This window comes from Protopterus annectens, chromosome 7.part0, assembly GCF_019279795.1.
Source record: "Protopterus annectens isolate FY-2018-M chromosome 7.part0, PAN1.0, whole genome shotgun sequence".
NCBI lineage: Eukaryota > Metazoa > Chordata > Ceratodontiformes > Protopteridae > Protopterus > Protopterus annectens.
The window spans coordinates 10517908-10545159 of NC_056739.1; the positions used below are offsets into that span (position 1 = coordinate 10517908).

General features: G+C 39.1%; 1 protein-coding gene across 1 annotated transcript in view; it reads left to right on the plus strand.

Moving 5' to 3' along the window:
* The window catches only part of LOC122805770 (sodium-coupled monocarboxylate transporter 1-like), a 515621-nt gene that overhangs the window by 219679 nt on the left and 268690 nt on the right, over positions 1-27252 (plus strand). Inside the window, exon 5 of the mRNA XM_044076038.1 lies at positions 8839-8993. Within this exon, the coding sequence (XP_043931973.1) occupies positions 8839-8993 (155 nt within the window). The remainder of the gene's footprint in view (positions 1-8838; positions 8994-27252) is intronic.

Here is a 27252-nt window from a genome sequence, read left to right on the forward strand (position 1 = left end):
TATTTTTATTTTACATTTGTTAACTGGGAGAGTCCGACTGGCTACATGTTCATTTTCAGCGGAGGCTCGGGGAGAAAGGCTCCACATGTACAAAAAATTACAATCAATATTCATGGTTACATTGAAAATTTAAACTGTAAAACTTTAAAAACGTGATTATAAATATACATGGTTACAATAAAGTTTAACATCTTTGTAGGTATATAGTATGAAATATGTACAGAAATCATTGCACAGCATTGGAGTGCATAGAATGACATGTTACATAGATTGATGTCACGGATGACAACCAGGAGAAACAGGTGGTTAGTTAAGAAGGGGAGTTATTATAAATTAGATGTAGAAGGTTTAAAAACATAGCCTTGGAATGGCTAGGATAATAGGTTATTATAGAAGAGTTAAGAACTTAGCATTAGAATGGTTAGGATAGCAAGTTAACCTCCTTATAATATTGGTCTAAAGGTTGTTGAGAAGTGTTTATAGTCTGGGTAGGTAGGTTTAGATAATATTGTTCTAAAGGTTGTAGAGAAGTGTTTATAGTCTGGGTAGGTAGGTTTAGATAATATTGTTCTAAAGGTTGTAGAGAAGTGTTTATAGTCTGGGTAGGTAGGTTTAGATAATATTGTTCTAAAGGTTGTAGAGACGTGTATATAGTCTGGGTAGGTTAGGTTTAGAAAGCTTATTCATATAGGTTAAGGAAGTTATTTTTATTGTGTATTTTACCTACTTGAGTTGTATTTATATTGGGTTAGTCTGGGTTTAGACATGGACATAGCCAATGCCTGTTTAGGTGTTTCTTTAGGGATATTTTGAATTGGGGTAAGGAGGGTGTAGTGGTAAGATCTGGGGGGAGCGCGTTCCATTTTTTTCCAGCAGAGTTGGAGAATAATGATTCTCTGGCTGAGTTGTTGGCTTTGGCAGATTGTACTTGCATTTTATTGGATAAGTGGAGGGATGCTAGGTTATTGTAGGGGGTGATAATATTTGTCAGAATGGGTGTACTGTTAAGTTGGTAGACGATTTTATGAATAACTATGAATTGGTTGCACTGGAGTTGATTGGGTAGTTCTAGCCAGTCTAGTGTTTGAAGATTTTGACAGTGATGGGTTCTGTAGGCTGTGCCTGTGGCGAATCTAGCTATATTGTTATAGCAGCTAGCTAATTTGTTTAGGTTTGCTTTCCTTAGGTTTACGAGGATGGGTGAGGCATTGAGAAGGGTCGATAGGAGATCTGTTCGAGCTATGGCTGTTCTGGCAGGTGGGGTTAGGAATGGTTTAATCCCATACAAGGAGCCTAACACTTTACTTGTACACATTTTTTTCTTTAATGTAAAATAAAATACTGCTTCAAATTTACATTTATTTTAAAATAAATAAAATTAGGAAAGCATCCACATTTTCCTGCATCTTTTTGTCATATGCTAAAATCTGCCAGTGCTTCTACTGAATGTCTTTGTTAATACTATATTTAGTAATGAAACTACGTTTTCATTGAATTTTGTACATTTTCAAGCTTGACACCAACATGTGTGAGTGCTGCCATTGCCTCTTGCACTAATGGTATCAGATAAAGCCTTTGTGTCGATATTTAAGCAGCATTGTTCATAAAATGTAGCTGCAATATTTCTATTCACCTAAATAAAGTCACTGCATTTACTATCTCTGTGTGGCAAGGATGACAACTGAAAAGCAAATCTTTCTTTCCACCTTCTAAAGAAGATATATGCAAAATCACCATCAGATGGAAAAATGTTTGCATCTAGGAGAGAAATACAGTTTTTTGCTAGCCTGAAAAGAAAATTATAATCCAGCAGAATTCAAATGTCGTTATCTTTGAAACAAGTGTAAGAAAGTCTTGTCACTCTTCCAGACAAAAATAGTTCACCTATGAAATGTTTACAACCATAAATATGTTTCTTATAGAATAGACTTTATCATCACAAAAATGTATTCTGTCTCATGTTCTGCTCACAGAAATATTGGCATAAATCGGTGCCCCTATGGCATCTATTACCATGACTCTATATTTTGTTTATAGCAAATTATCCTGAAATTTAAATACAATATATAATACAATATCAGCAAGTCTAACAGTATAGAAATATGTCTGTTGCTTTACTTTATTTTACTTTATATTCTTGGCGACTCACCAACCCTTAGCATCCAGGCTCACAAAATTCCCTTCAGAGGTGTCTTAACACTTCAGTATCTGCAGTAACTAATGTATGTTCTTTGTCCATCTTTAAAGTTTTAACAAAATTCAAAAATGTTGTGTATGTCTAACATAATGCCCAGAATTCTCAGTTCTCTCCATTTCTGTTGATATTGTCCTCCAATAACATGACAGTAGGCTAAATCAAAAAAGCGTTAGCTCAGGCTACTGATCTGATACAAAATGTGGTGCGACTTGAGTCGTGTATCTTGGGAAGCCCATGTAAAATGTACACTACAAGGAAATACATTTCTTGTTTTTTTAGTTGCTCCATCATAATCATACACTTCTTTTAAGGTCGCATCATTATATTTTTGTAACTATTACTTACATGTCTGTTTCACCATGCATTGATACTTTCATCTGATAGCCTTGAGAGCATGATATTAACAAAATAGTTTTATATAAGGTCACCACTGCTCCACCCTTATCAGCAATACATACATACATGCATACATACATGTCTCTATTATTCTGGGTTGAGCTCTCTCTCTTTGACTATATTAAATTATCTTTAAAACTGAGTCTGTCTTACTGAATTCTGCATAATTGTCTTTCAAATGCTGTTCATAGCATTTGTACATTATTACTATAAAGAGAGCAACAAAATTAATCAAATTAAGAGCGCAGTCCAGGTCTGTGAGTAGGTGTTCTGAGAACATACTAGTTAGAATGTAGAATGCATGGGAAAGGGGCTGACTGCTTTGGATCTGGCCAGTCTGAATCTGAATTAACAGGCAATACCCAGCTGCAGAGATGGATCATGGTCAAATGGAGCCCTAGGCAGGGTAATGGACTGGCATCTCACACACACACACACACACACACACACACACACACACACACACACACACACACACACACACACACACAGAGCAGCCCCCTCCAGCTGTCATTCCAGTGTCCCACTTCCTGGCTGTTTCCCCCAGTTACCATAAACACTGTTCATGAGTGCAGATATTTGGATTTAATTTAAAACTTTTATTTCATATGTTACAGCACACTGTTAGACATTTGCTAAACAAAACAATACAGCCTCAGAATGAAAATAGACTTAGCATTAACAGTTAACTTTTCTGCCCTTGAAACTCACATTCATTGAAACAGCATTGAAACCCACATTCAAAGAAAATGCATCTAGCAACTGGTGGATTAAGTTTACCTTTGGGCTCTTTTCAAATCATAGGCACCTTGTACACATTTTTAGAACCATACTTGCATGCACGTGTCCTTTGATTCATCTTCCTGACTGTATTAATTATATTCTTTGCATAATACAGCACTGCTCGTTAGAGTGTGTTTTAAAATTGTAGTTTTGAACATTTTTCCAGTAAACAATGAAACAGAATGTATAAACCAATAATGACAAAACTTCTGATTGCAGAACATTTAAACCATAAAAGGCCACTCAGACTTCTGTCATCCACCAATATCAGTCAATATCCCAACCTCTGCAGAAGTAAAAGTAACCTGAATAATTCCACATTAAAGAGATCTGTAACTAATGAAGATGTTTCTGCGAGCAAACAAAATTATATTGCAGTGTTTCATCTACAAATTCAGTGCCTGCTGCCCTTGAAGAATAAATTACCTATGTTACATTAAAAAAATGGTAAGTTGGCAATGGATGGCAAACTGTAAATTGGTTCATGGTTACTAGGCATCTCATTTAAAGGGGGACACCAACCCCTTTAAAGTGCAACAAAGTATTAGCAATCCATCTACATGGTGTGGGAGTAGAACCCAAACCAAGTATGCTACCTGTTGCCCTACTAACACTGTTTCAAATTATATAGTAGAAACAGTGATGACCATTTGCTAAACAAAATCATTGTATATTGAAAACAGACTTAACATGACCAGCAGTAAATATCTCTTCTTTTGAAACTCACAATTCCTTGAAAATGCACTGAAGCTCACATTTTGAGTAGTTTGGTAGTAGGTGTGGAGAATTCAGGCTCTTGCCTTCTGTAAACAAAGTACAGGATTTGAGCCTGAGTAAATTAACTAACCTGCCAACCCTAACTATGGCATCACACACACACACACACACACACACACACACACACACACACACACACACACACACACACACACACACACACACACCTTATCAAGGGAACATTCATTCATTTTGTTGCAGACAGAAGAAGCAGGCAGCAGGTGTGTTTAAAGTTTGCATTCAGGCAAGAGGAACATCTTGTGTTTAAATTCCGCAAGTGGGCAAGGAAAAGAATTAAGCAAGCAACAGCAGGTGTGTACATCAATGCACTCAGTGACGCAGAGACACAGAGGGTGTTCTTTTAGAACACCCTTAAAGAAGACATGTACAGCCTCCCTGGCCAGCAGGCCCCTCTCAGCCAGCTGGGGCCCCTACCAGTCAGCAGGCCCTAGGAAACTGCCTAGGCCGCCTACAGCCAGATCCAGCTCTGCCCAGATGGAAGGAATCCACAAAGTCATAGTCATTTGTTCCAAGCAAAGCATACCATAATGTTTTGTGTAACCATATCATGGAGATCAGATTCAAACTGTCAGACTGGAAATAAAAATGTTCTGAATATAGAGTTTGGAAGAATATATTTTAAAAAAGGCTGAAATTATTCAAGGTGGTTAAGTGTGCATACAGTGGATATAAAAAGTGTACACTCCCCTGATAAAATACCAGGTTTTTGTGATATAAAAAAATGAGACCACAATAAATCATTTCAAAAGTTATCCCACTTTTAATGTGACCTATAACCTGTACAATTCAATCGAAAAACAAATCTGTTAGGGGAAAGAATATAAAAAATAAAAAAACTTACAACAAGCTGGTTGCATAAGTGTGCACACCCTTAAACTAATACTTTGTTAAAGCACCTTTTGATTTAATTACAGCATCCAGTCTTCTTGGGTAGGGGTCTATCAGCATGGCACATCTTGACTTGGCAATATTTGCCCACTCTTCCTTGCAAAAGCACTCCAAAGCTGTCAGATTGCGAGGACATCTTTTGTGCACAGCCCTCTTCAGATCACCCCACAGATTTTCTATTGGATTTAGGTCTGGGCTCTGGCTGGGCCATTCCAAAACTTTCATTTTCTTCAGGTGAAGCCATTCTTTTGTTGATTTGGATGTATGCTTGGGGTCATTGCCGTGTTGAAAGGTGACATTCCTCTTCATCTTAACCTTTCTAGCAGACATCTAAAGGTTCTGGGCCAAAAGTGACTGATATTGTTCATAATTCCTTCCACCTTGACTAAAGCCCCAGTTCCAGCTGAAGAAAACCAACCCCAAAGCATGATACTTCCACCACCATGCTTCACCATAGGGATGGTGTTCATTTGGTGATGCAAAGTGTTGTTTTTCCACCAAACATACCTTTTGGAATTTTGGCCAAAAAGTTCAGCCTTGGTCTCATCGGACCATAACACATTTTCCCATATGCTTTTGGGAGACTAATATGAATGTATGAGATATTGTTTTGCAATTTTTAGCTGGGCCTGGATGTTTTTCTGTGTAAGAAAAGGATTCCGTCTTCTAACCTTACCCCATAGTCCAGAAATGTGGAGAATATGGGAAATTGTTGTCACATGTAGTACACAACCAGTACTTGCCAGAAATACCTGCAGCTCCTTCAGTGTTGCTGTAGGTCTCTTGGCAGCCTCCCTGACCAGTTTTCATCTTGTTTTTTCATCAGGTTTGGAGGGGCATCCAGTTCTTTGCAACGTCACTGTAGTCCCATATTTTCTCCACTTTTTGATGACTGTTTTCATTGTGTTCCATGGTATAGCAATGCTGTGGAAATGTTTTTGTACCCTTCTTCTGACTGATATCTTTCAACAATGAGATCCCTTTGATGCTTTGTAAGCTCTCTGCAAACCATGGCTTTTGCTGTAGCAGGCAACTGAGTAAATGTCAGGAAAATCCTACTAGGACAGCTGAACTTTATTTGAAATTAATCAGAGTCTCTTTAATTGATGGCAGGTGTGTACCCAAGAAGATTGAATGCTGTAATTAAATCAAAAGGTGCTTCAACAAAATATTAGTTTAAGGGTGTGCACACATATGCAGCCAGCTTATTGTACTTTTTTTATTTTTTATATTTTATTCCCCTAACAGATTTGTTTGTTTTTCAATTGAATTGTACAGGTTATAGGTCATATTGAAGGTGGGAAAAGTTTTGAAATGATTTATTGTGGTCTCATTTTTTATATCACAAAAAAATGCATTTTAACAGGGATGTGTACACTTTTTATATCCACTGTATATCTAGAAAAACATACATTTTGCTGTTCAAAATGGTGCTAGATTCATCGTTATTACTATAAACATTTTGATCTTATCACAGACTCATTCCTTGCATTCATAGTCAAGTCCAAAAATGACAATAAAGTTCTCAGTGCACAATTGTACTGACCCAGGAGTTTGTAGTATGAGTGTGTGTGATGGTGCATTGAATGTATTCCTAATGAATATGTTAATAGAATTAATTAAGGAAAGTTAGTGATAGGCTATTCAGGCAACAGAGAAAATGTCCTGCAGCTTCTTTAGTGGTCAAGCACAACTTAATTTAGTTTTCTTCTGGGGCTTGTGTTTGGTCACTATTTAGAAAGTCAGTATAAGGGAGATGCCCTTTCTTATTTACAGGTTGTTTTGATCAAAGCTATAAGTAAATTAGTAACTGTGTAAGCTTCTGTTGTAAATAATCTGGCACGCTGCTGCAGCGACCTTGGATGCTGATGATTTTTTTTCTATACCAAATAGTACATGTTTCCAAAAACAAAAGAAAGAAAAACAATGGCGCTTTAATTACACTTCAAATAAATTAGCATGATGTTCACTCTGAGTCACTGTGAGCGAGGAAAGAATGAACAAACATATGGTACTGTAATGAAAAATCAGATCTGGCTGTAGTCGTTGCAAAGACCTTTCAACCATTTAATGTGGAAGAAAACTATCCTCACCTACCAAAGGAGTACCCCAATATGTATGCAGTCTAATGCTGATTACATTACTGCATCATTATTAAAATAGAATTATTGTATGTGGCCATGGAAAAGGACATTTTTTTTTCATCAGTCATCTCCAACAGCCTATAAGTGCTTAGTCCACAAAGGCCTTACTTATCTCAAACTTTCTGTTCCAGTCTTATGTTGTATATTGTGACAGTCAACAAAAATGTGACATTTCAGTGCATATTGTTAAGTTCACATCAATTAGGAAAGCTTATTCTGGATGCTAAATTATTCCACAAAAACTAGAGTTTGACTCATTGGATTATACTTGGTAGCAAAATAACTGCTGATGAAGTTGACATAAAAACTAGAATGTAATTCCTTGCTGGTAACAAAGAGCAGTGTACTGAATATCTGTAGTACAAATAATGGATTATTAAATATACCCAGGCCCATTGCATTTTTGGTAACGTATGCAGTAGTAGAGAGAAATGTGCTGCCTTTGGATGTCACTGCACATATGGCTTTAGGAGAAGGTAACCATGGCAGAGAAACCCTAGCAACTGTACCTTTTTAACAGCACATGGTAGCATCAAGTCAATGTTCAAAACAACAGACATGCTTCATTTTTTCAACACACACACACACACACACACACACACACACACACACACACACGCACACACACACACGCACACACACACACACACACACACACACACACGCACACGCACACACGCACACACGCACGCACGCACGCACGCACACACACACACACACACACACACACACACACACACACACACACACACACACACACACACACACACACATACACACACACACACACACACACACACACACTCCCCATGGAACGTTGGTAGAATTCATTTCTCTACAGGTTTCTTCCTGGCATGGTAGTAATGCAACCACCATGGAATAGCTTCTTGCTGCTTTTAAATTAAGACAAATATGAAATCATAATACATTTATATTTTTTTGCTGACAGTAGACCTAAGCAATTTAATGGGAGATATGTGCCACAAAGCTTATTAACCAACAGAGTGAATAACTGTGTGTGCTTCGTCTGCATATGCCTGTGTGTGTGTGTGTGTGTGTGTGTGTGTGTGTGTGTGTGTGTGTGTGTGTATATATATATATATATATATATATATATATATAAAACACACATATATATGTGGATAAAGGGGCACTGGAAGAGATTGGTTCATAAAAAGTGCAGCAAAAAAGGCACCTAGACTTGCTTGCACAAACACTCAGCTCTGCAAGTGGCCTGTGTGCAAGCTAGTCTGGGTATGGATGCTGGAAGCCCATACCCAGGACAGCAGCACATGTTCCCCTTGTGCTCTTGGGAGCAGGTTGTATTTTGCTTAATATAAACAGACTTGTATTCACTTTCTTGTTATCACTTCACCCTTGTCTGGTAGTGGCAGGATTTACATACCATCACAGCCAGCCATTTTTGATGTCACAATGGATGGCATCCTGCAATTGGGGTGTCATATTGGTGGCAGTGGTTGTATTTCCCAATCACAGTGATGGCAGTGGTACCCCCCCCCCGTCACAGTACTTATAAACATTATAATGAACAACTTAATGTTAATGCTAACAATGAAGCAGATTCTCTGTGATGCTGATTATAAATAACTGATGCTATTTCTTTGTTGTAAGGGTGGCCTAAAAGCTGTAATATGGACGGATGTGTTTCAAATGGTGATAATGCTTACTGGATTTGCGATAGTCATTATCAGAGGATCAGTTCTACAAGGCGGCTTCCAAAACATTTGGAATATTTCTTACTACGGTGGAAGACTAGAAGCATGGGAGTAAGTTGTAAATTTGCAAAAATTAATATTTTAATTGTACAGACTGGTTTTGAGCATATCAAACCAACTGTTGCCTAGTATAACATTATAAACTAAATGTCTGAAACTATGCTTCCATGAAAATAAGCACGTCTCATTTGTGGATAGGAAAAAGTATAACTAAAGCAGAGCATTGTGTGTGCATGTATGTGTGTATGCATGTGTTTGTCTGTAAGTGTAAATAATTATACATTTTATGGGTCATCTTCACTAAGTTAATTCCCCCTTTCTCACCTCACTCATACGTGCTAACCTTAAACCTGTGACTGCCCCTGCCCTACACATTAATTTACAAGCAAAACTTTTATATAACACTACCACCAGACAAGCCATGCCTGCATACACATATCTGCACACAAACAACAAACACACACAAGCAACAATAAATCTATCCCCTAATTTAGCCGTTACTCCAACTCTAACTGGAAAAAATCATGCACATACTTCAAAACATTCATTCACATGCTGTTGAACAAAACTGCCATTTTATGCACTCACTCACAAACTGCAAAACATCCACAAACACACACAACATGAAAGCTGTTCTTTTACTAACCACTTCCTCTAAACATAATACACAAACATTCACACATACACTCCCATACCACTTACCCTTACACAAAAAACTTCTTGCTTTTGACATCATTAGCATTCCACATACTACCACCACCAAACACAATTCACAAAAAAATATATAAAAACATATATATATATATATATATATATATATATATATATATATATAGAGAGAGAGAGAGAGAGAGAGAGAGATGGGTCTCTATCAGTTGACTGAGTTTTCAGAAACCTGAACTCCAAATGGGCGGGACCATACGACTGAGTTTTTGAAAACTCAAAGCTATTGAATGAAGATCGCGGTACAGTGAGGATAGGAAAAAGTACCCTTTTCCTCACTGTAGTGCAATCTCAGAGTTGGTATAGATAATTTGCATGGGGTGAGAGCAAAAACATAAAAAAAATTCATTTTTGTGTGTTTTTTTTGATGTTCTGAAACTCAATCTTATGGTCTCTTCAACATTTTATTTGTTTCTGAAAAGTTGATTATCTGACATAGACCCATACATTATATATATATATATATATATATATATATATATATATATATATATATATATATATGGGTCTATGTTGAATCATCGAATTTACAGTTCAATGAAACCCACTTACCCATGACCAGCTCTCCAAAAAGCCAATCAACTGAAACCATGGACTGCTGAAAACCTTTCCTTTTGAAAGGAACCACTTGGCCACCTCGAATAAACCCTAAACAGAGCAAAATTAAACCCACCTAAGTGGGGGGCTTCACCCCCAACACAACCCACACCCCCCCTACTTAAATATACCAACTCTGAGATTGCACTACACTGACGACAGGGTAAAGTTCACTGTACTTTGCAAAATATGCTTTGAAATGGCCATACTTTGTGAAATAACTGTACTGTAATTCTGCACAAACTGGTGAACACTTCATACACCTCGGATATCTTGAATGGCTTTAATTAATGTGAAAAAGTAGCTCTTAGCAAAAAATGTAGTTGTTTTCTTTATTTTATACATTTTATGTAATTCAGATTTTCTTTCAAACATTTTACACAGTTATTTTAATATTTTCATCAATATGTCACAGTTTCGTACATTTCATTTAACTACAAATTCGTTTAGAGCATTCTGAGGGCTTTGTTTCATATTTTGTGAATAAGAAATCATTTAAGTAAGCTTTGATACCTGAAGTTCATTTCTGACCTTTTTTGCGAGTTATACATGCAGTAGGGATGATTCACTCCTCTATATTCCTCTTCCTTTAACTGAGTGCCTATGGTCCTGAATCTGGATCCCACTTCTGACACTATGTCTTTTGTCTTGCTTCATAAATAAAGATGAACAGGCGGGGTAGTTCGTTTATATGTTTTTTTTATTTAGAAACACATGAAGATGGATAGCATCAGCACAAAATATAAACAAACTGAATAACTGACAGATTACACATACATAAATGCTTATATCTCAACAGCTTACTACAAAATGGCAGTCAGGCTTGCACATGCTCAGTACTTATACACTTGTGCAAGCCCCTAGAAAGCTTCTTAAAGGTATACATACATATTGATCAACAGGGAGGAACTCTGTTTCATACGGATGAGGAGCCCGATCCAGAAAAGGGGTAGTCTCTGGGATACATACCTGTCTCTCCAGCAGGCCCCATTTAGATCACAGGCATGGTTTAAGTCTTTAGAACCAGTAATTCTGGTGCTGTTTGTTTTGTGGATATAAAGGTGGTCCATCAAAGTTGGGTCTGACAATGCCTGGTATGCCAGGCATAGATCTCCCCTCGACAGCCTGTAAGAGACAAAATACAGGGATAGGGCTTTGTGGCGGTCTGCATAGGGCATATTATTTACACTCTCTTTTCTTTTAGTGAAGAACGTCTGTGGATGTTCCAGTTTTTGGATATGCCTGGTTAGGTACATACCAAAGGAGACACTGTACTCAATGATAGGTCTGATGAATGCTGAATACAGTGGAACTATGACTTCCTTGGACCTAAATGGTATACTTTTGTTTATAAGTTGCACAGTATATAGAATGATTTCCTCACTACTGAAGACACATGATTGTCAAAGACTAGATTACTGTCTGTGTGTGTCCCCAAGTCCCTGATTACTGGGTCGACTCTTAGGTGTATGTTGTCAATATGATAGTTACCAGGGGTAGATGACTTCCTGAAGAATAATATTATGCATGTCTTGGCATTTAATTTTAGTCCATAGCTCTGGCGTCAGTTGTTTGTCTGTGTCAGCCCTTCCTGGAGACCATTTGTGTCGGTGGGCAATTCAATGACAGCTCCTAATTTGCAATCATCTACAAATTTAGTCAGCCAGAGGCCACTGATGTTGACCTTGACTTCAGAGAAGTAAATGCCAAAAAGGAGTAGTTCATAGGACTGATCCCTAAGGGACTCCATTGTGACTGGCCTCTTTGTAAAGGTGGACTCCCCGGTTCTAACTTCTGGGTCCTGTCTGTGAGCCAGCTTGCTATCCATTGGGTTACATAAGGGCTTGTACCTAACTTCTTTAGTCTGTCAACACTGCCCATGTGGGGGATTATGTCAAATACCTTGGCCAGGTCAAGGTAGGCAGTGTGAACCATTTTGCTCTCATCTATTACTTTGGTGACCTTTTCAAAGAAGTCCACCAGGTTGAGTAGGCATGACGTGCCCTTGATGAAACCAAACTGAGTTGGGTCCAGTGTCTGGATGTTCCCTATGCCATTAATGATCATGTCCATGATAATTCTTTCTATGGCTTTGCATATCAGACTAGTGAGATTCATGGGTCTGTAGTTTTCTGAGTTTGTAGATGGCCGACCTTTGTGCAGAGAGATGACTGTTGCTGTTCTGCATTCATGGGGCATGAAGCATAATTGGAAGCTACAATTAAACATCAATTCCAGAGGGCCTGAAAGATCATGTTTCATGCTATTTAGAAGGCATCCTGGGATATTGTCTGGGCCCAATGGTGCAGTGTTCTTGGCCTTAGAGAGAGCATTAAAGACCTGTTCCCTAGTGATAGCAGGGGGAGTTATATTTGATGGTATTTCCTCAGAGAAGGCTGATGGGGAGAGAGGGGTAAAGTTGGAGCTGAACTTGTCAACCAGTAGGTTTGCTGTATCTTCTGGCTCAGTATAAGTGGCTCCATTTACAATGAGCTCTGCACACAATTGTGTAGTATTGCCTTTGAGGTTGTGAACATAGCTAAAGAATGCATAGTGATTGTCCTTGGCCTGGAAGGCTAAATTTACCTCAACTTTGGCTTTCATAAACTTTATTTGTCCTCTGAGCTGTTTATTTAGTTTGATGAGAGTGCTTTATCCTGCTGGGTGCTACAACTCCTAATTTTTGCCATGATTTTCTTCCTTCTGTTATACAGCCTATTGATGTTGTGATTCCACCAAGGTGGCTTGTTTTTTTTAGTTAGTTCTGTACTTCTTCCTGGAGGGTAAAGCTGCCTCTATGCAGCTATTAACATGCTTGTATAAGGTTTCTGTGAACAGTTCTGCACAGGCAGCAGTGCTGTTAGGGTTTATGGGGGCTTGCAATTTTGCCATGTTATCACTTAATAGTATGAAGTTAGCCTTAGAATAGTTCCTGAATATTCCAGGTTTAGCTGGGGTTCCACGTTTTATTTTTACTTCAAAGGAGTCCACTTTGTGGTCTAACCTTAACAGAGAAGACATTACAGTAGGGGGTGTGCAGCACTCTCCCATATTAGTGAGGACCAGATCCAGTATGGTTGCACCCCTTGTTGGTGTATTGACAATCTGCTCCAGGGAGTTTGTGTTTACAAAATCCAGGAATCTCTCTGCCTGTACATTTGATGTCATATACGATTCCCAGTTAACAGTGGGGTACTTAAGGTCACCCATGAATATGGCATTGGGCTGGATGCTGAGTGTTGTCAATAAGTGTAAATACATGGTACTCAGGAAAGATGTCACCAGCAACAAGGATCCAGTTGAAGCAATTTTAATAAAAAATAATAACTCACATAAAAGCATACACTTTAAAACAACAGCGTTTTCGTTTCTACTAAGTAGGCTTCATCAGAGAAGTTTATAAACCTCATAGATTTAGATCGAATTCCAAAACCTGGATTAAAATTGTGTATGAGAACTGCCCAAACCTGAAAAATATTATAGAAAATTATTTTAAATCATACAGCCCAAGAGAGAAGGGCACCTATAAGTGTGGCCGCTGCCAACAGTGTAGTACATTATTAATAGAGAAGAATTGTTTTTAAGTAGTAGAAATACAGTGTTAAGCAGCAAGGAATTTTTTAACCGGGAATCCAGTGGATTATTATATTTAGCCAAGGTGACCAATGGTCCCAGTTTTTCCAGGACAGTCCCAGTTTGGAAGTCTCTGTCCCGGAATCCCAAACATTGTCTTTGAGACACAGAAATGCTCAGTCTGAATGGTGACTTGGCTTCCCAAGGTGGCCAGTTCCCCTACTTTGCCATCCTAAGCAGCTCTGGGGACTTTGCGATTTTTCAGGGATGCCATTGGGTATGGGGTAAGGTTAGATGCTTTCACCCTGGCAGGAGCCTTCCAGACCCTGTCACCATCAGTCAGTCAATCCTTCAAGGACTTCTGTCATGGGGGGTTCTGCTTGACCCCACTCACCCAGGCAGGAGCTCTCCGGACCCTATACCCATCTGCATGGAGCTCCAGTACTAACTTCTGTCAGGGGAAAACCCTATAGACCTCCCCTTTGACCTGGCCAAGAGACCTTCCCCAGCAGCGGCCCCCAATGTCAGGGGACTCCACTGCCTGCATGTCTCTTGCAGGCTGCTAAATCATGCCGGATCGCTCATGCACTCAGACCCTCTCAGTCGAGCTTCCCTCCTATCCCATCCACTCCTCTGGAACCCCCCACGGCCGCTAAGGGACAGATCCTCTCTCATAAAGGCTTCAGAGTCCCCCTGTTTTCCTATCCAGAGCAGCTCTGGGGACTTTGAGATTTTTTTAAGGATGCTATCGGTTATGGTGTTGGGGTGAAATTGGATGCCTTCGCACCAGCAGGAGCTCTCCAGGCCCCTCTGCCATCCATCCTGGTGCTTCCTCAAGGACTTCCATCATGGGGAGCTCTGCCTGACCCCACTCACCCAGGCAGGAGCTCTCCAGGCCCCACCACTGTCTACCAGTTGCTCCCTTAAGGACTTCCATTATGGGGGACCATCCTGTAACCATCACTTTCCACCTCACTCTCTCCCTTTCAGACTCCCATCTGGACTGACCCTCTCTGGGGTTCCACTTCTACCCAGGAGAGAGAGCTCTTTTTCTAGGAAACATATCTCCTAACTGCTGCCAAATCATGCAGTATCATGCATGCTCTTGGAGCCTCTCAGGGGATCTTCCCAGGCTCATGGAACTCTGCTGGGCCACGAATCCTCAGACAGCCCCTCATTCAAACTTCCATGACACTGGTTCTCCACTTTGCCTTGCACCTAGGGCTTTCAACCTCGCAGGGGAGATGGCCCTGGGTCCTCCTATCTCTGCACTTTTTGCGGCACACCTCAGTCTCTCACCCCCATGGTGCCAGGTGCCGACAAATGTGCATCGCTTCAAGCTTCTTGGCATGTGGCCTCTTGCCTCCTGGGTAGTGCTATTCACAGAGTGGCATCCCTACAGTACCTACAATGAAGGAGAGAAAGGTGCAATTGCAGCTTAGAAAACAGTTATCCACACCTCAATGGAACTCCAGAAGACAGGAAACAGTTGATGGGCTTAACACAGTTTTAATGCAGTATGAAAGCACAACGCATTAACGATACTCCTTGAAAATATGTTTTCATCCTCAACTTCACCAGACACAATTAAGAAACTAAATTACATGCCTTAAATACTTCAATTAAATACAAATTCACCAATAAAAACAGTGTATCACTAAAATTAACATTTCATAGGCTTTACCCACAATCTTTTTCGCCTCCACTGACATAAATAACTTCATTTACAACAAATAGGCTACACTACTGCATGTACTAGATAAGTACTCATGTTAATATTTAATTTCTAACATGAGCCTGTATCAGATTATATAAGACAAAGAAAACATATCTGTTAAAACAGATCTAGTAGATGACCAGTCCCCATTCTAAAATGAAACAGCAAATGCAAAACAAAGTGAAAAGAAATGAATGTCACACATTTGAAAGCTTGCAAATTGCACTTTAGTTTTTGTATTTGCAATTCAAGGTAAATGTTGTATATTATTATCTTTATTATTATTTTATTACTATTATTCTTATTTTCAGTTTAACTGGGATACTCTGACTGAGCTCATAAGCAGAACCTTTTTAGCAAAGACCTGGAGAATAAAGTCTCACACAAATAAGCAAAACAAATATATCTGACATGGATTCATTATCTAGAATTTGAAAATATCCTTACACACACACACACACACACACACACACACACACACACACACACATATATATATATATATATATATATATATATATAAACATTTGAAGACAATATACACAACAGGCTAGAGTCCAAAAGGCTTTTAGAATGTAGACTGGTCATCTACTAGATCTGTTTTAACAGATATGTTTTCTTTGTCTTATATAATCTAAATTCATAGAAATACGTTGCTAAATTCATAGATTAGTACTAGGCTAACTGTCCTCCGGGGCCATTTTAATCCTAGCCAGTTACCCCATGTGAGAATCAAACCCTGCACCTTGTGTTTCTAAGGTAAGCACCTTAACCATTACACCAACCTCCCTCTGATACACGCTCATGTTAGAAATGAAATATTAACAGGAGTACTTATCTAGCATGTGCAGTAGTGTAGCCTATTTGTTGTAAATGAAGTTATTTATGTTATACTCTTGGTGTAAGTCCTATCTATAAGCAGGCTTATACCAACATAATTCACTTACACAGAGAGCACGTCTTTTAGTACAAGGCCAATGCATTACAAAGGGCTAAAAAGGACTATGGATACAATGAGTGAGTTGCATAATGGGTATCTGTGGAACAGCCCTAACTGCCACATTAGTACCTTATTAAAAAAAAGTCTGCTTTACACTGAATCCGTAGCTCAGTTCAAATGGAATGCAGCGATCAATACTTTAATAAACAAAAATCTATCTGCCACAATTTAATTGAGTTCAAAATTATCTGTGTAAACAGCCACCTGTTTTCTTTCTTTTGTTTCAGTCCGGTTAGAAAACAGTAAAATTGTGTGTTATAATCCATTAAAATAAATCTGCTGCTTTTGAGCAGTTAGAACAATTTCCAACCTTGCAATTAATTGTCTGATTTGACGTTCCATCTCTCACTGTACTGAGCTTTGGTTGCTGTTTGCCACTAAGCTTAACACCAGAGCAACTAGAAAATTCTGGAAAATTCATAAGAATGTATGGAAATATTCAGCAAAAATATGGGAAAATTGCAAATTCCAGTAGCCAACTCCACTACTCTTTAGTAATTTGCTATATATACATACAAGGTGCTGCAGCTTATATTAATCCCACAATACTAGTTAATTTTGCCAGATGCTTTCATTTAGAGTTTTCCTTAAATGCTGTAAAATCTACGTTTTTTCACAGTACTCCTTCAAGACCATTATAAATCACAACCAGTACAACACATAACATACATATTAGGCATTCATTCGGGTACTCCAGCTTGCACATAAGTAATTAATTAATTAATTATCATAGACACTTACTTACGCTTATTTTGCTATAACAGATTAATTTGTAAATCAATTAATGAATGGCTGCTCCTACCCCTAGAATACATTTAGCAGTAAAACTCAATTCTAAAAGCCCTTAAATGCAAATAGTATAAAGTTCCAAAAACTGTAACAAGCACACAGCCTTCATGAAAAATAGTTACTATTGAAGTAATTTGTGTGTGTTTCTTTACATTTTAAAGACACGCAATTTAAACTTGAATGCATTTCTTTTGACCATATTCAGCATTTACACAACCAAGTCATTTCAACTTCAACTATTTTTAAATTAACATACAAAATGAACCATTAATAGCAGGGAAACAGCCATATAGAATAAAACTTTTTTGGTCACTGTCAACCATATGAATGGGGACATTTTTACCTCTTATAATAACTATTCTTTTCTTTTGCCACTGAAAAGTTATCTGATTGCTTGTTTTAACATAAGGATTCATGTGACAAAATGCTATCACATAATATTTTATTTATTTATTTACTGACATCTGATTACCGGAAAAGTCCGACTGGGTAGAAGCCCATTTTCAGTATAGGCCTGGGAAGAAAAGCGACAAATTATTACAAAACACTTTAAGAAAAAGAAGTTATGTACTCACCATAACGTTCCATGTTTGTTGTCCATCTCGCCATTCATTCTTACTGGTTGGGTTCAGAGCCGATCTTCAGCTCTGACTCGGCCACATACTATAGCTCGAAGTCTTTTACTTGGCTCATGGCTGAACAATTGTCCCATCATGCAGTGTGTGATTCCCCAGATCTTGTTTGCTGCTACTCATAGTCATATGTGAACACTAGTCCTACAATAAAGGATAGCAAAAGGAAAGAAAGCTAAAGGTGTTCAAGTCCGAGGAAGAAATCCTCCAGGTTCTCGAGGAGTCTTAGGCAGGAGGAAGGCGGGAGGGATCGTAAGAATGAATGGCAAGATGGACAGCAAATACGGAACATTATGGTGAGTACATAACTTCTTTATGTTATGCTGCCCTATCTCACCTTCATTCTTACTGGTTGGGACAAAGTCCCTAGCACCATATTCCTAGGGTGGCTCATGGGAGTACACTTTTAAGCATGGTGGAACCAAAGGAGGCCCTGTCCCTGGAGGCCAAATCCACCTTGTAATGAGTGATAAATGTGTGAGGTGTTGACCATGTAGCAGCATATTGTCTGACTTGAATTGCAATTGTTCCTAGTGGAAGAGAGTCCTGAAATGCTTGCAACGCTAAGAGCACTGCTCTCATCTCTAGGACATTGATGTGTAAATGGGTCTCATGATCCTGCCAAGTGCCTTGGACCATCCTCCCCAGATAATGCCCCCCCACCCTATCTGGGAGGTGTCCGTGGTCACTGTTGCCAGAGGTTGTTGTGGAGTAAAGGGTTGACCTGATGTGACATGACTGGAGAGGAGCCACCATCTTAGATCCTTCTTACAAGACACTGTAATTTTGATCTGGTGGGACATGGGAAGTTCTTGTAGGGACCACTGAGAAAAGAGAAGCCACTGAAGAATTCTTATGTGCATCCCGGCTAATGGAACTAAGAGTAAGGAACCATCATCCCTAGAACTGAGAACTGTTTTCACTGTTGCTTTTGTCTTTGGCAGGCAATCAGAAATTTGTTGTCTGAGTACCAAAACTCTTTCTGCAGGTAATTTTGCTCTCCTGGAGACGGTGTCTAACTCTGCTCCTATAAAGGTAATATGATGACAAGGCAACAAGGCAGATTTTCCTAAGTTTATTGTTATCCCTAATTGAGGACAAATTTGTAGGGTCTCGTCTCTGGACTATTGTAGTAGATGCTTGGTGGTGGCAGTCAGGAACCAGTCGTCTAGATACTGAAACACCTGGATTCCCAACCATCTCACGTGAGCCGTGACTACTGCTATACAATTGGTGAGCACTCTGGGGGCTGTAGTGAGACCAAAGGGCAGAACTCAAAACTGATGACTGGCTCCCAGATGGAAACCTAAGTGACTCCTTGATGTTCTGTCCATTTTTATGTGGTAGTACCCTTCTTGGAGGTCTATTGAGCACATCCAATCATCTTTCCCTAAAAAGGGAAGACTTGACTGCAGTGTCACCATTTGGAACTTGGACTTCTTTAAGGATTTGTTTAGTTTGCTGAGATCCAATATGGGTCTCCAGTCCCCTGTTCTTTTTGGCACTAAAAAGAATCTTGAGTAAGTTCCGAATCCTACTTGGTCTGCAGAGATTTCTTGGATGATTCTTTTGTCTAGCAACTTTTGAATCTCTATACTTGCCTCTTCCATTAGACTGGGTGGAACATCTGTGATCCTTCAGAGCTGTGGGGTGGGAAGGTAGAAGGAAATGTAATAACCTCTGGATATTATACTTTGTACCCACTTGTCTTTTGAGATATCTCACCAGACTTTTGGGTACAAAGATAATCACCCCCTAATGCCTCCGGAGTAGGACAGACTGGCTTCCTTTCAGGAGCACTGAAAGAGTCAGCCATGAAAGGAATCACAGTCACCCTGATTTTGCAGACCCCCTCTGCCTCATGGATGGAGTGTACCATTATCACCACCCCCTCTACTCCTGGCGAAGGATTCACCACATGCATCCTGAAAAACTCCCTGGGATTTCTTGAACCACATTTTTCCATCTTTCTGACCCTTAGGATAGGGTCTTGAAGGTGCTGCTGAAGGGATGGAAAAATGCACCCCAATGGCAGAGAGAGTTTTCCCTTCCTGCTCGCATCTGGTGAGTGTGTCCTTGACTTTGGGTCCAAAGAGTGAGGAACCATCGAAAGGGGCATTGACAAAGGTAGACTTAAAAGGTTCCACAAAATTACACAAGTGCATTCAGGAGTGCCTTCTTAGGGAGACTTCTGAATCAGCTGCCCTGCTCGCTCCATCTTCTGCATAGGAAATCAGTCTCATGGAGGAGTTAACTATGGAATTTAAAGTGGATAGCTGAGAGGTCACTTTGTCTGAAACCCCCACAGATAGTGAACTTTGTAGAGTATCTCCTAACTCCTTCAGGAGATCTCTTTGTAGCCTAGTGAAGTGCGTAAGGTAGTTCAATGATTGAAGGGTAAAAGTCACTGACAAGAAAATATGTTTCCCATATCTGTCCATCATTTGAGACTCCTTGTTCAGCAGATGGACAGATGAGGACGTTTCAGAGAATTCCTTCTTGGTGGCTGCTGCCACCACTATAGCATCTACAGGGACACCTTTAGTAAGAAAATCTTTTTCCACTGGAGCTGTTGTGAATTTATTTGGTCTCCTAGGGACCAGTTCCATAGTGTCTGGTGATTCCCATGCCTTTCAACTAACCAGTTCCATCAGTTCATCAAAAGGTAGAGACACCCAGGAGGCTGAAGGTTGAGATCCAAAGGCCTTCAGGTATACTGACTCCTCATTAGAAGGGTTAATGGGCTTCCAGCCACCTCTCTGCTTCAGGATTTCTAAGATATCTGCAAAGGAGATATCTTCAGAGGGTGACCGTGGGGACCCTTTTGACTCCTCGAGGTCTGTATCTGAGGTGACAGACTCATCAGGTGAGTCCAAATGCTTTCTCTTACATGTTTTCTTCCAAGGAACCTCCTCAGAAGGGTATTCTGGGGAGGTCTCAGGAGAGTGGGACTTGCCCAATGAAGCTACCTGAGGCCCTGAATCTCCGCTGTCCTGAGGATGGGATGGTGTTGAGACAGACGCTGGTGCCTTAGGGGGAAGACTACCAGTATCCTTGTGTAGAGCTGTAGGAGGGGACAGCACACTCCTCATCAGCTTGAAAGCAGGTCCCCCCAGCTCCAAGGATGCCTCCCATTTCTAAGAAATAGAAGGAATCCCCAGCTTCAAAGAGACCAGCTCCAAGCCCAATGTAGGAGCTGAACTCACCCATGCAGAAGCCCCAAGAGGTAAGCTCGGTACAGAGGAGACTCAGGTTTGAGAATCCCCCCCAGAACCGACCAGAGAGCTTTGGCTCCTAGACACCTCGGAAGGCACTGAGTGTGTCAGAGAAGACAATGGTTCTGAAATCTCCTGGACGGGTCTCGTGACCGAAGGTTCTACATCAAACGGTGCTTGGCACTCCAGCTCCAAAGATCCAGCTTGGCACGGAGGAGGAATAGTCATGGATGAAAGAGTCTTAGTTGGCTCTGGAACCGATTGGGTCAGATTCAAAAACAATTTAGCTAGCGCCGGTGACTTCAGAAGTCTGCGCACCACCCTATCCACATCATCGTCCGATAAGCTGCTATAGGACCTGGTGGAAAGTGTTGGTGAGCAAGATCTCTCCAATATGGGAGATCTTAAGGTAGGGGAGACCGGTACTAAATCAGTGGACTGGCTCCGAAAGCTAGACCTTTTTGGTTCCAAAAGCTGTGGACCCAAAGGTGTTAACTTGTCCAATTCAATGATCTCTCTCAATTCCGACTCCTGTGGTGCTGAATAGATTGGTTTGTCCAAAATTTTCAATACTTTTTGAGGTGGTTCCAAATAAGCAGATGAGAAAAAAGAGGAAGATGGTCTCTTTGTAGGTTTGTCACCCCTTGAAGAGGGGGACTTTGGTTTAGAGGAGGTAGTCTGGCTTTCTAAAGCTTCAGCAAATGGTGTTTTTAGGAGCCCTCTGACTATCAGCTTGTTCTTCCCTTCCTGCAAGACACGGGAACTAAAAGAATGACAAAAAGTGCATGACTCCTGCAGGTGAATGGCCCCCAAACAATAAACACATACACTATGCCCATCAATTAGGGACTTTTTTTGTGAGCATTTCTGACACTTTTTAAAGCCCAATGGCTTAGGTTCCTTCTCCCTACTTTCCTTAGACATTATGAGAAGGAAGCACAACTACCAATATTATGAATGTAAAGCACTAACTACAGAAATACAAAAAGTAGAAAAACTAACACTCACTCACTCTCTCTCTCTCTCTCTCTATATATATATATATATATATATATATATATATATTAATAGCACACTACAGTAATAATAAACACAGCACATCTATTAGAAGAATATAAAACAAGTAGAAAAATACAGCTCTGCCTCTAAGTTAAATGGGCTCTAGGCCCTCTAACTTAAACAGACCTAGCAGCTATAGACAGGGAAACAAAACTCAGTTAAACCCTCAAACTTAAGCGGGTACTTGGCTCTCTAACTCATGCGAGCCAAGAATCACAGACAAGGAAAATACACACTAGACAATGTTCTACACTAAAGTACTTGACGGGATAGAAGGAAATAGGCCTTGTGACTATGACGACGGCCAACAAAGCAACAAACACAGTAGAGCAAGATTAAACAGCACACACAGAACTACAGCAGAGAGAAAAACTATCTATCTAAAGAATCTATGACTACTTGTACACAAAACAATTAGTGAAAATGCAAGAAATATAAGTGTTTCGAAAAACTTAGCCACAGCTAAGGAGAAGAGCATCCAAACTCGTTGAGCGGCAAATGAGATCTGGGGGAATCACACACTGCATGATGGGATAGTTGTCCAACCACAAGTCAAGTAAAAGACTTCAGGCTATAGTATGTGGCTGAGTCCGAGCCGAGGATCGGCTCCAAACCCAACCAGTAAGAATGATGGCAAGATAGGACAATATAACATTAATAATTTTACAATCTTCAAAAATAAGACAAAAACATCTGCAGTTTAAATAATTATAATAAATTAAACATAATATAAAAACATCGGTTAAGAACTGATACAAGGTATATGCCGATCATTTAATACTAAGAGAAATTTTAGACAGTTTGTAGAGAAATTAAAAGTGAGTTAGTCTAAAACAAACAGGAATTGCAATACGAAGTGAGGGAAAAACAGGCTTATGGTATATTTAGAGAGAAAGTCAAAGAAAAGAGTTAGATACCAGTAAAGATGTAAGTGAAGGAGGTATAAGGAATGAAAAAGGTACTTGTTCACATTTAGGGCTATAGGTTATCCTGGTTTTGAGCAAGAACAGAGCCACACTGAATATGAATGATGAATACAGGAACAGACTAAATCGCTGGAAAATTTCTTATGTGACTTACCTTATTACATTCTATTACATTTCATTAAACTATTGTGTGAACCTTTATTAGACTTACTTGAATATGTAAATAGTGTTATCATATTTAATCAGAAATATGTCATACATTTTAAAACAGTTGCAGATTTTGTGCGGACAGATGAAAACTACAGAAATTGCAGAAAAATTAGAGGAGCAATTTTCCACTGGGCCTGATTATCATTCACCACTGCCCACCTCCATATTTAAGTAAATGTACCTTGTTTTCACTAAAAGCTGTGGTGGTGCAGCGGTAGCGTTGTTGCCTCACAGCAAGAGGTTCTCCTGTTCGATTCTCGTCTGGAGTGCCTTCTGTGTGGAGTCTGCATGTCCTCCCTGTGGTCGAGTGGCATTTGAAAGACATGCGTGAATGGGTGTGCCTTCGTTAAAGTTTGGGTGTCAGGCTGGCAACTCGACACCATAAAAATCAACTGCCAATCATTAGTGGACCAGAGTTCCGCTGTGGCGACCCCTAACTGGGAAAAGCCGAAAAGACAAACAACCTTGTTCTCACTACAAAGTGTTAGTTCTTAGTCATGCCTTCTTTGACAGGCGATGCCACATAATCCAATTCTTTCATTTTTTTCTCTCATCCTCTTTATTAAGAAAGTTTGAAATTTCTGTCAGTAACTCTGTGCTTAACTATGTGTTCCTCTTTCTTTCTATTAACTAATTCTTCTTCTTCTTCTTCCTACCTTTATCTTTGTTGTTGTTTGCCTGCATCATCTAAGTAGAACCAGTATGTTGTCCTAGTTACTACTAAAGCAAGACCCCTTCTTACTGTCTCTGATTTCACAACAACTCTTGTTGAAACGTTTTGACTGTTTTGTGCCTGTAATGTGCTCCGGACACAATTTTACTTGGTTTCTAATATACCTTTATCTTTTCTTAGTTTTATTACTTTGGGTTACTTAGCAGATGTTGCACTGATACAAGGTAGTGAAAAAAAGAATCGTAGATCAGCTTTTTTACGTAGATATATATCAGCTCTTAAATCCAGTATTGGACCTTTGTTATAAGCTTTCTTGCTTGAAAGCCAAAGTTTCCCTCAAACTTTACTGATCTAGTTGCACTTTAACCTTGCTCATTACCTGAACAAGCTTAGCAAGCCAGGTATTTAGTTATTGTTTAAACTAACCAGGCAGTCTCAGTTAACTGGTTACTCTGTTTCTTTTTTTTGTTTGTTTTGTTCATTTGAAAAAAAAAATCTTAAAAGGAATTCCTCTTTAACCAAACTTTTCAAATATTGCTGGGTAATACCCTTGTATTGTTTCTGACACTTCAGATGGTAATACATTACAGCAAAAACAATCCATCATTCTGACATTTGACAAAGCTTAATTTTATTAAGTGACTGTCTTATAGGCTTTAAATGACATAATCAGGGAGATTGCTTTGCAAACAGCTATTGGACAAAATAATCCTGATATTTTAGGTACAAGTATGCAAATTAATCTATAATGTAATGGTACAGGACTATTGTCGAAATTATCACTGAAAAGAAAAACTACAGATTTAAAATAAGCATATTTACTTCTAACGTATCAGGAAATGTTCTGTGATATGGCAACAATTCTTCACACATTATAAGCAATATGCTTTCCAAGATAGGCAAATATCACATTAACACTCAGCTGGACAGTGAACTCTCTTGACAGCATATTAATTAGCAATGAAAGCCTAACGAAAAACAAGTGTGCCTCTTCGTGACAAAAGAACTCAACCACTGTGAAACCATCTCTGCCATTGGGAATAGCAGTTACAACACAAAAGTAATACATATAAAATCAAAACTAAGACATATTAGTAAAATTCATGTAGCAAAACAATAAAATAAAATTAAACTGCTATCGCATAATATGGAAGACAATGATACCAAAATGTGGGGTGCAGATGTAGAGTACACTAAACCAAAAGCATTATATAAATCCAGGCAATTCAGTACAAATAAAACTGCAAATTTTAAGAATAATAAAACAATTAAAACAAACCTCCACAAAAAAAGAAATATCTCCTCATAACCACAGTCCTCTTGGTGGAACATTTTCATCTATATAAAATACACGTGAAAAAAAAAGACAACCACACTGTTGTCAAATGCTGTAAGGAAAAAAAGGACAAATTCTGAAATATCAACAAAACACACAGAAAGGCTAAGCAATTATATCAAAATACATATAATAAAGTACACTACTTTGTAAGAAAATGTTAATAAAAATAAAAACTAATTATAGAAATACTGCATTATTTCATTAAAAACAGTAATTCATTTTCTGAGTGAAATAGTGGCTTCCAGGGTGGTTGATAAAGAGAAATAATAGACCTTCATGGAGTGGGAAACCATGTGCTGGGCAGTCCATTGTTTCCCTGTAATGCCTAGCCTGTCCAGCATTACTGCTAATATGGTCCCAGGGTAAAGAAAGTTTAATGTAAAATGTGATGTATTTTCTCTTTATTTCAGAATGCTGGCACATTTGTAAAGCTATATTTAAGCTCTGTAATCTGCAGTATGTGCACATATACCCTGGGACCTAAGAATGTATGACCATTTCTTTGCAAAACTAAAAATGTAAAGAAATGGATGCAAGGAAAAGAAATCCATGAAACTTGTAACTGATGTGTAAAACGTAACTTCTTGATTTTCCTGTGACTGGAACACTAGAGTTATAAAAAACTGCAATAACAGTGTACTTTAGAGAGACAGCTGACCAGATACAAACAGTTAATTATGCATGTATGCTTCCATCCCTGTAGGGTTACTGCTGTTCTGGGACGCTGCTGTGCCTCTCTTGCACTTAAAGTGCTGGAGTTAGGTTCAGCTCCCCCAAGTCCTAGTTGTATTCACCCATTGGACGGATTGCCCAAACTCCTATTCCAGCCAATGCAAAATACAGTTGCAGTAGTGACTAAACTTGCTGTTTATAGGTAAGCCTCTAGAGCCTTTGTAAACTTTCACTTGCCACACGAAGCAGCCATTTTAAATGGACTGAATGAAATGGGATTATCACTGGTTTATGGTCCTGTGTTTGAGAGCTTAGTCAGGAACAGCTAATTTAAATGGACTGAATTAAATGGGATTATCACTGGTTTATGGTCCTGTGTTTGAGAGCTCAGACAGGAACAGCTAATTTAAATGGACTGAATTAAATGGGACTATCACTGGTTTATGGTCCTGTGCTTGAGAGCTCAGTCAGGAACAGCTAATTTAAATGGACTGAATTAAATGGGACTATCACTGGTTTATGGTCCCATGTTTGAGAGCTCAGTCAGGAACAGTTCATCTTCCTCTGCAGTAGCCATATAAAGACAGAATTACCCTAGATCTCTCGATAGTAAGGTGACACTAGTAAATAGCAGCCCGAATGACGTAAAATGTATCCCTTTGATTTACCTGCTGTTTCCTTTTCTCTGTAGTTTTAAATCCTAATTTTTAAGGGACACATTTAACAAATATCTTATATTGAGCATTTTTGTTATCTGGATGTTTGTGTGTTTAATAGATCTTCCGTTTTATTACACTGAATGTTCTCCTTTGTTATTTGCTAGATGACATCACCAGTTTGATAATAAAAGAGTTTTCACTGTGACTTTCCACTACTTTCCCCACTTATACTGCTTAATCTTGCATTGAAGTACAGTTCAGTTGGTTTTCTAGTCAGGGTATAAACTTGCTGAAAACAACATTGTTTTTTTCAATGACAGACAGTAATTTATTTCTGTTTCGGAGGGTGGATATTATTGGCTGGAGTTCTAACTGCTTTCTTACTGGTTCCTTTACTTTCCCCATCAGCTTAATGTTGCTTGCCTATGTATTTTCCAATCCTCCAGAAGGTTGAGCTGAAGCATATGTGCTTAGAGATAGTTTTCAGTTTTAAACTCCACATAATTTCTAGAACAGCACTTTATTT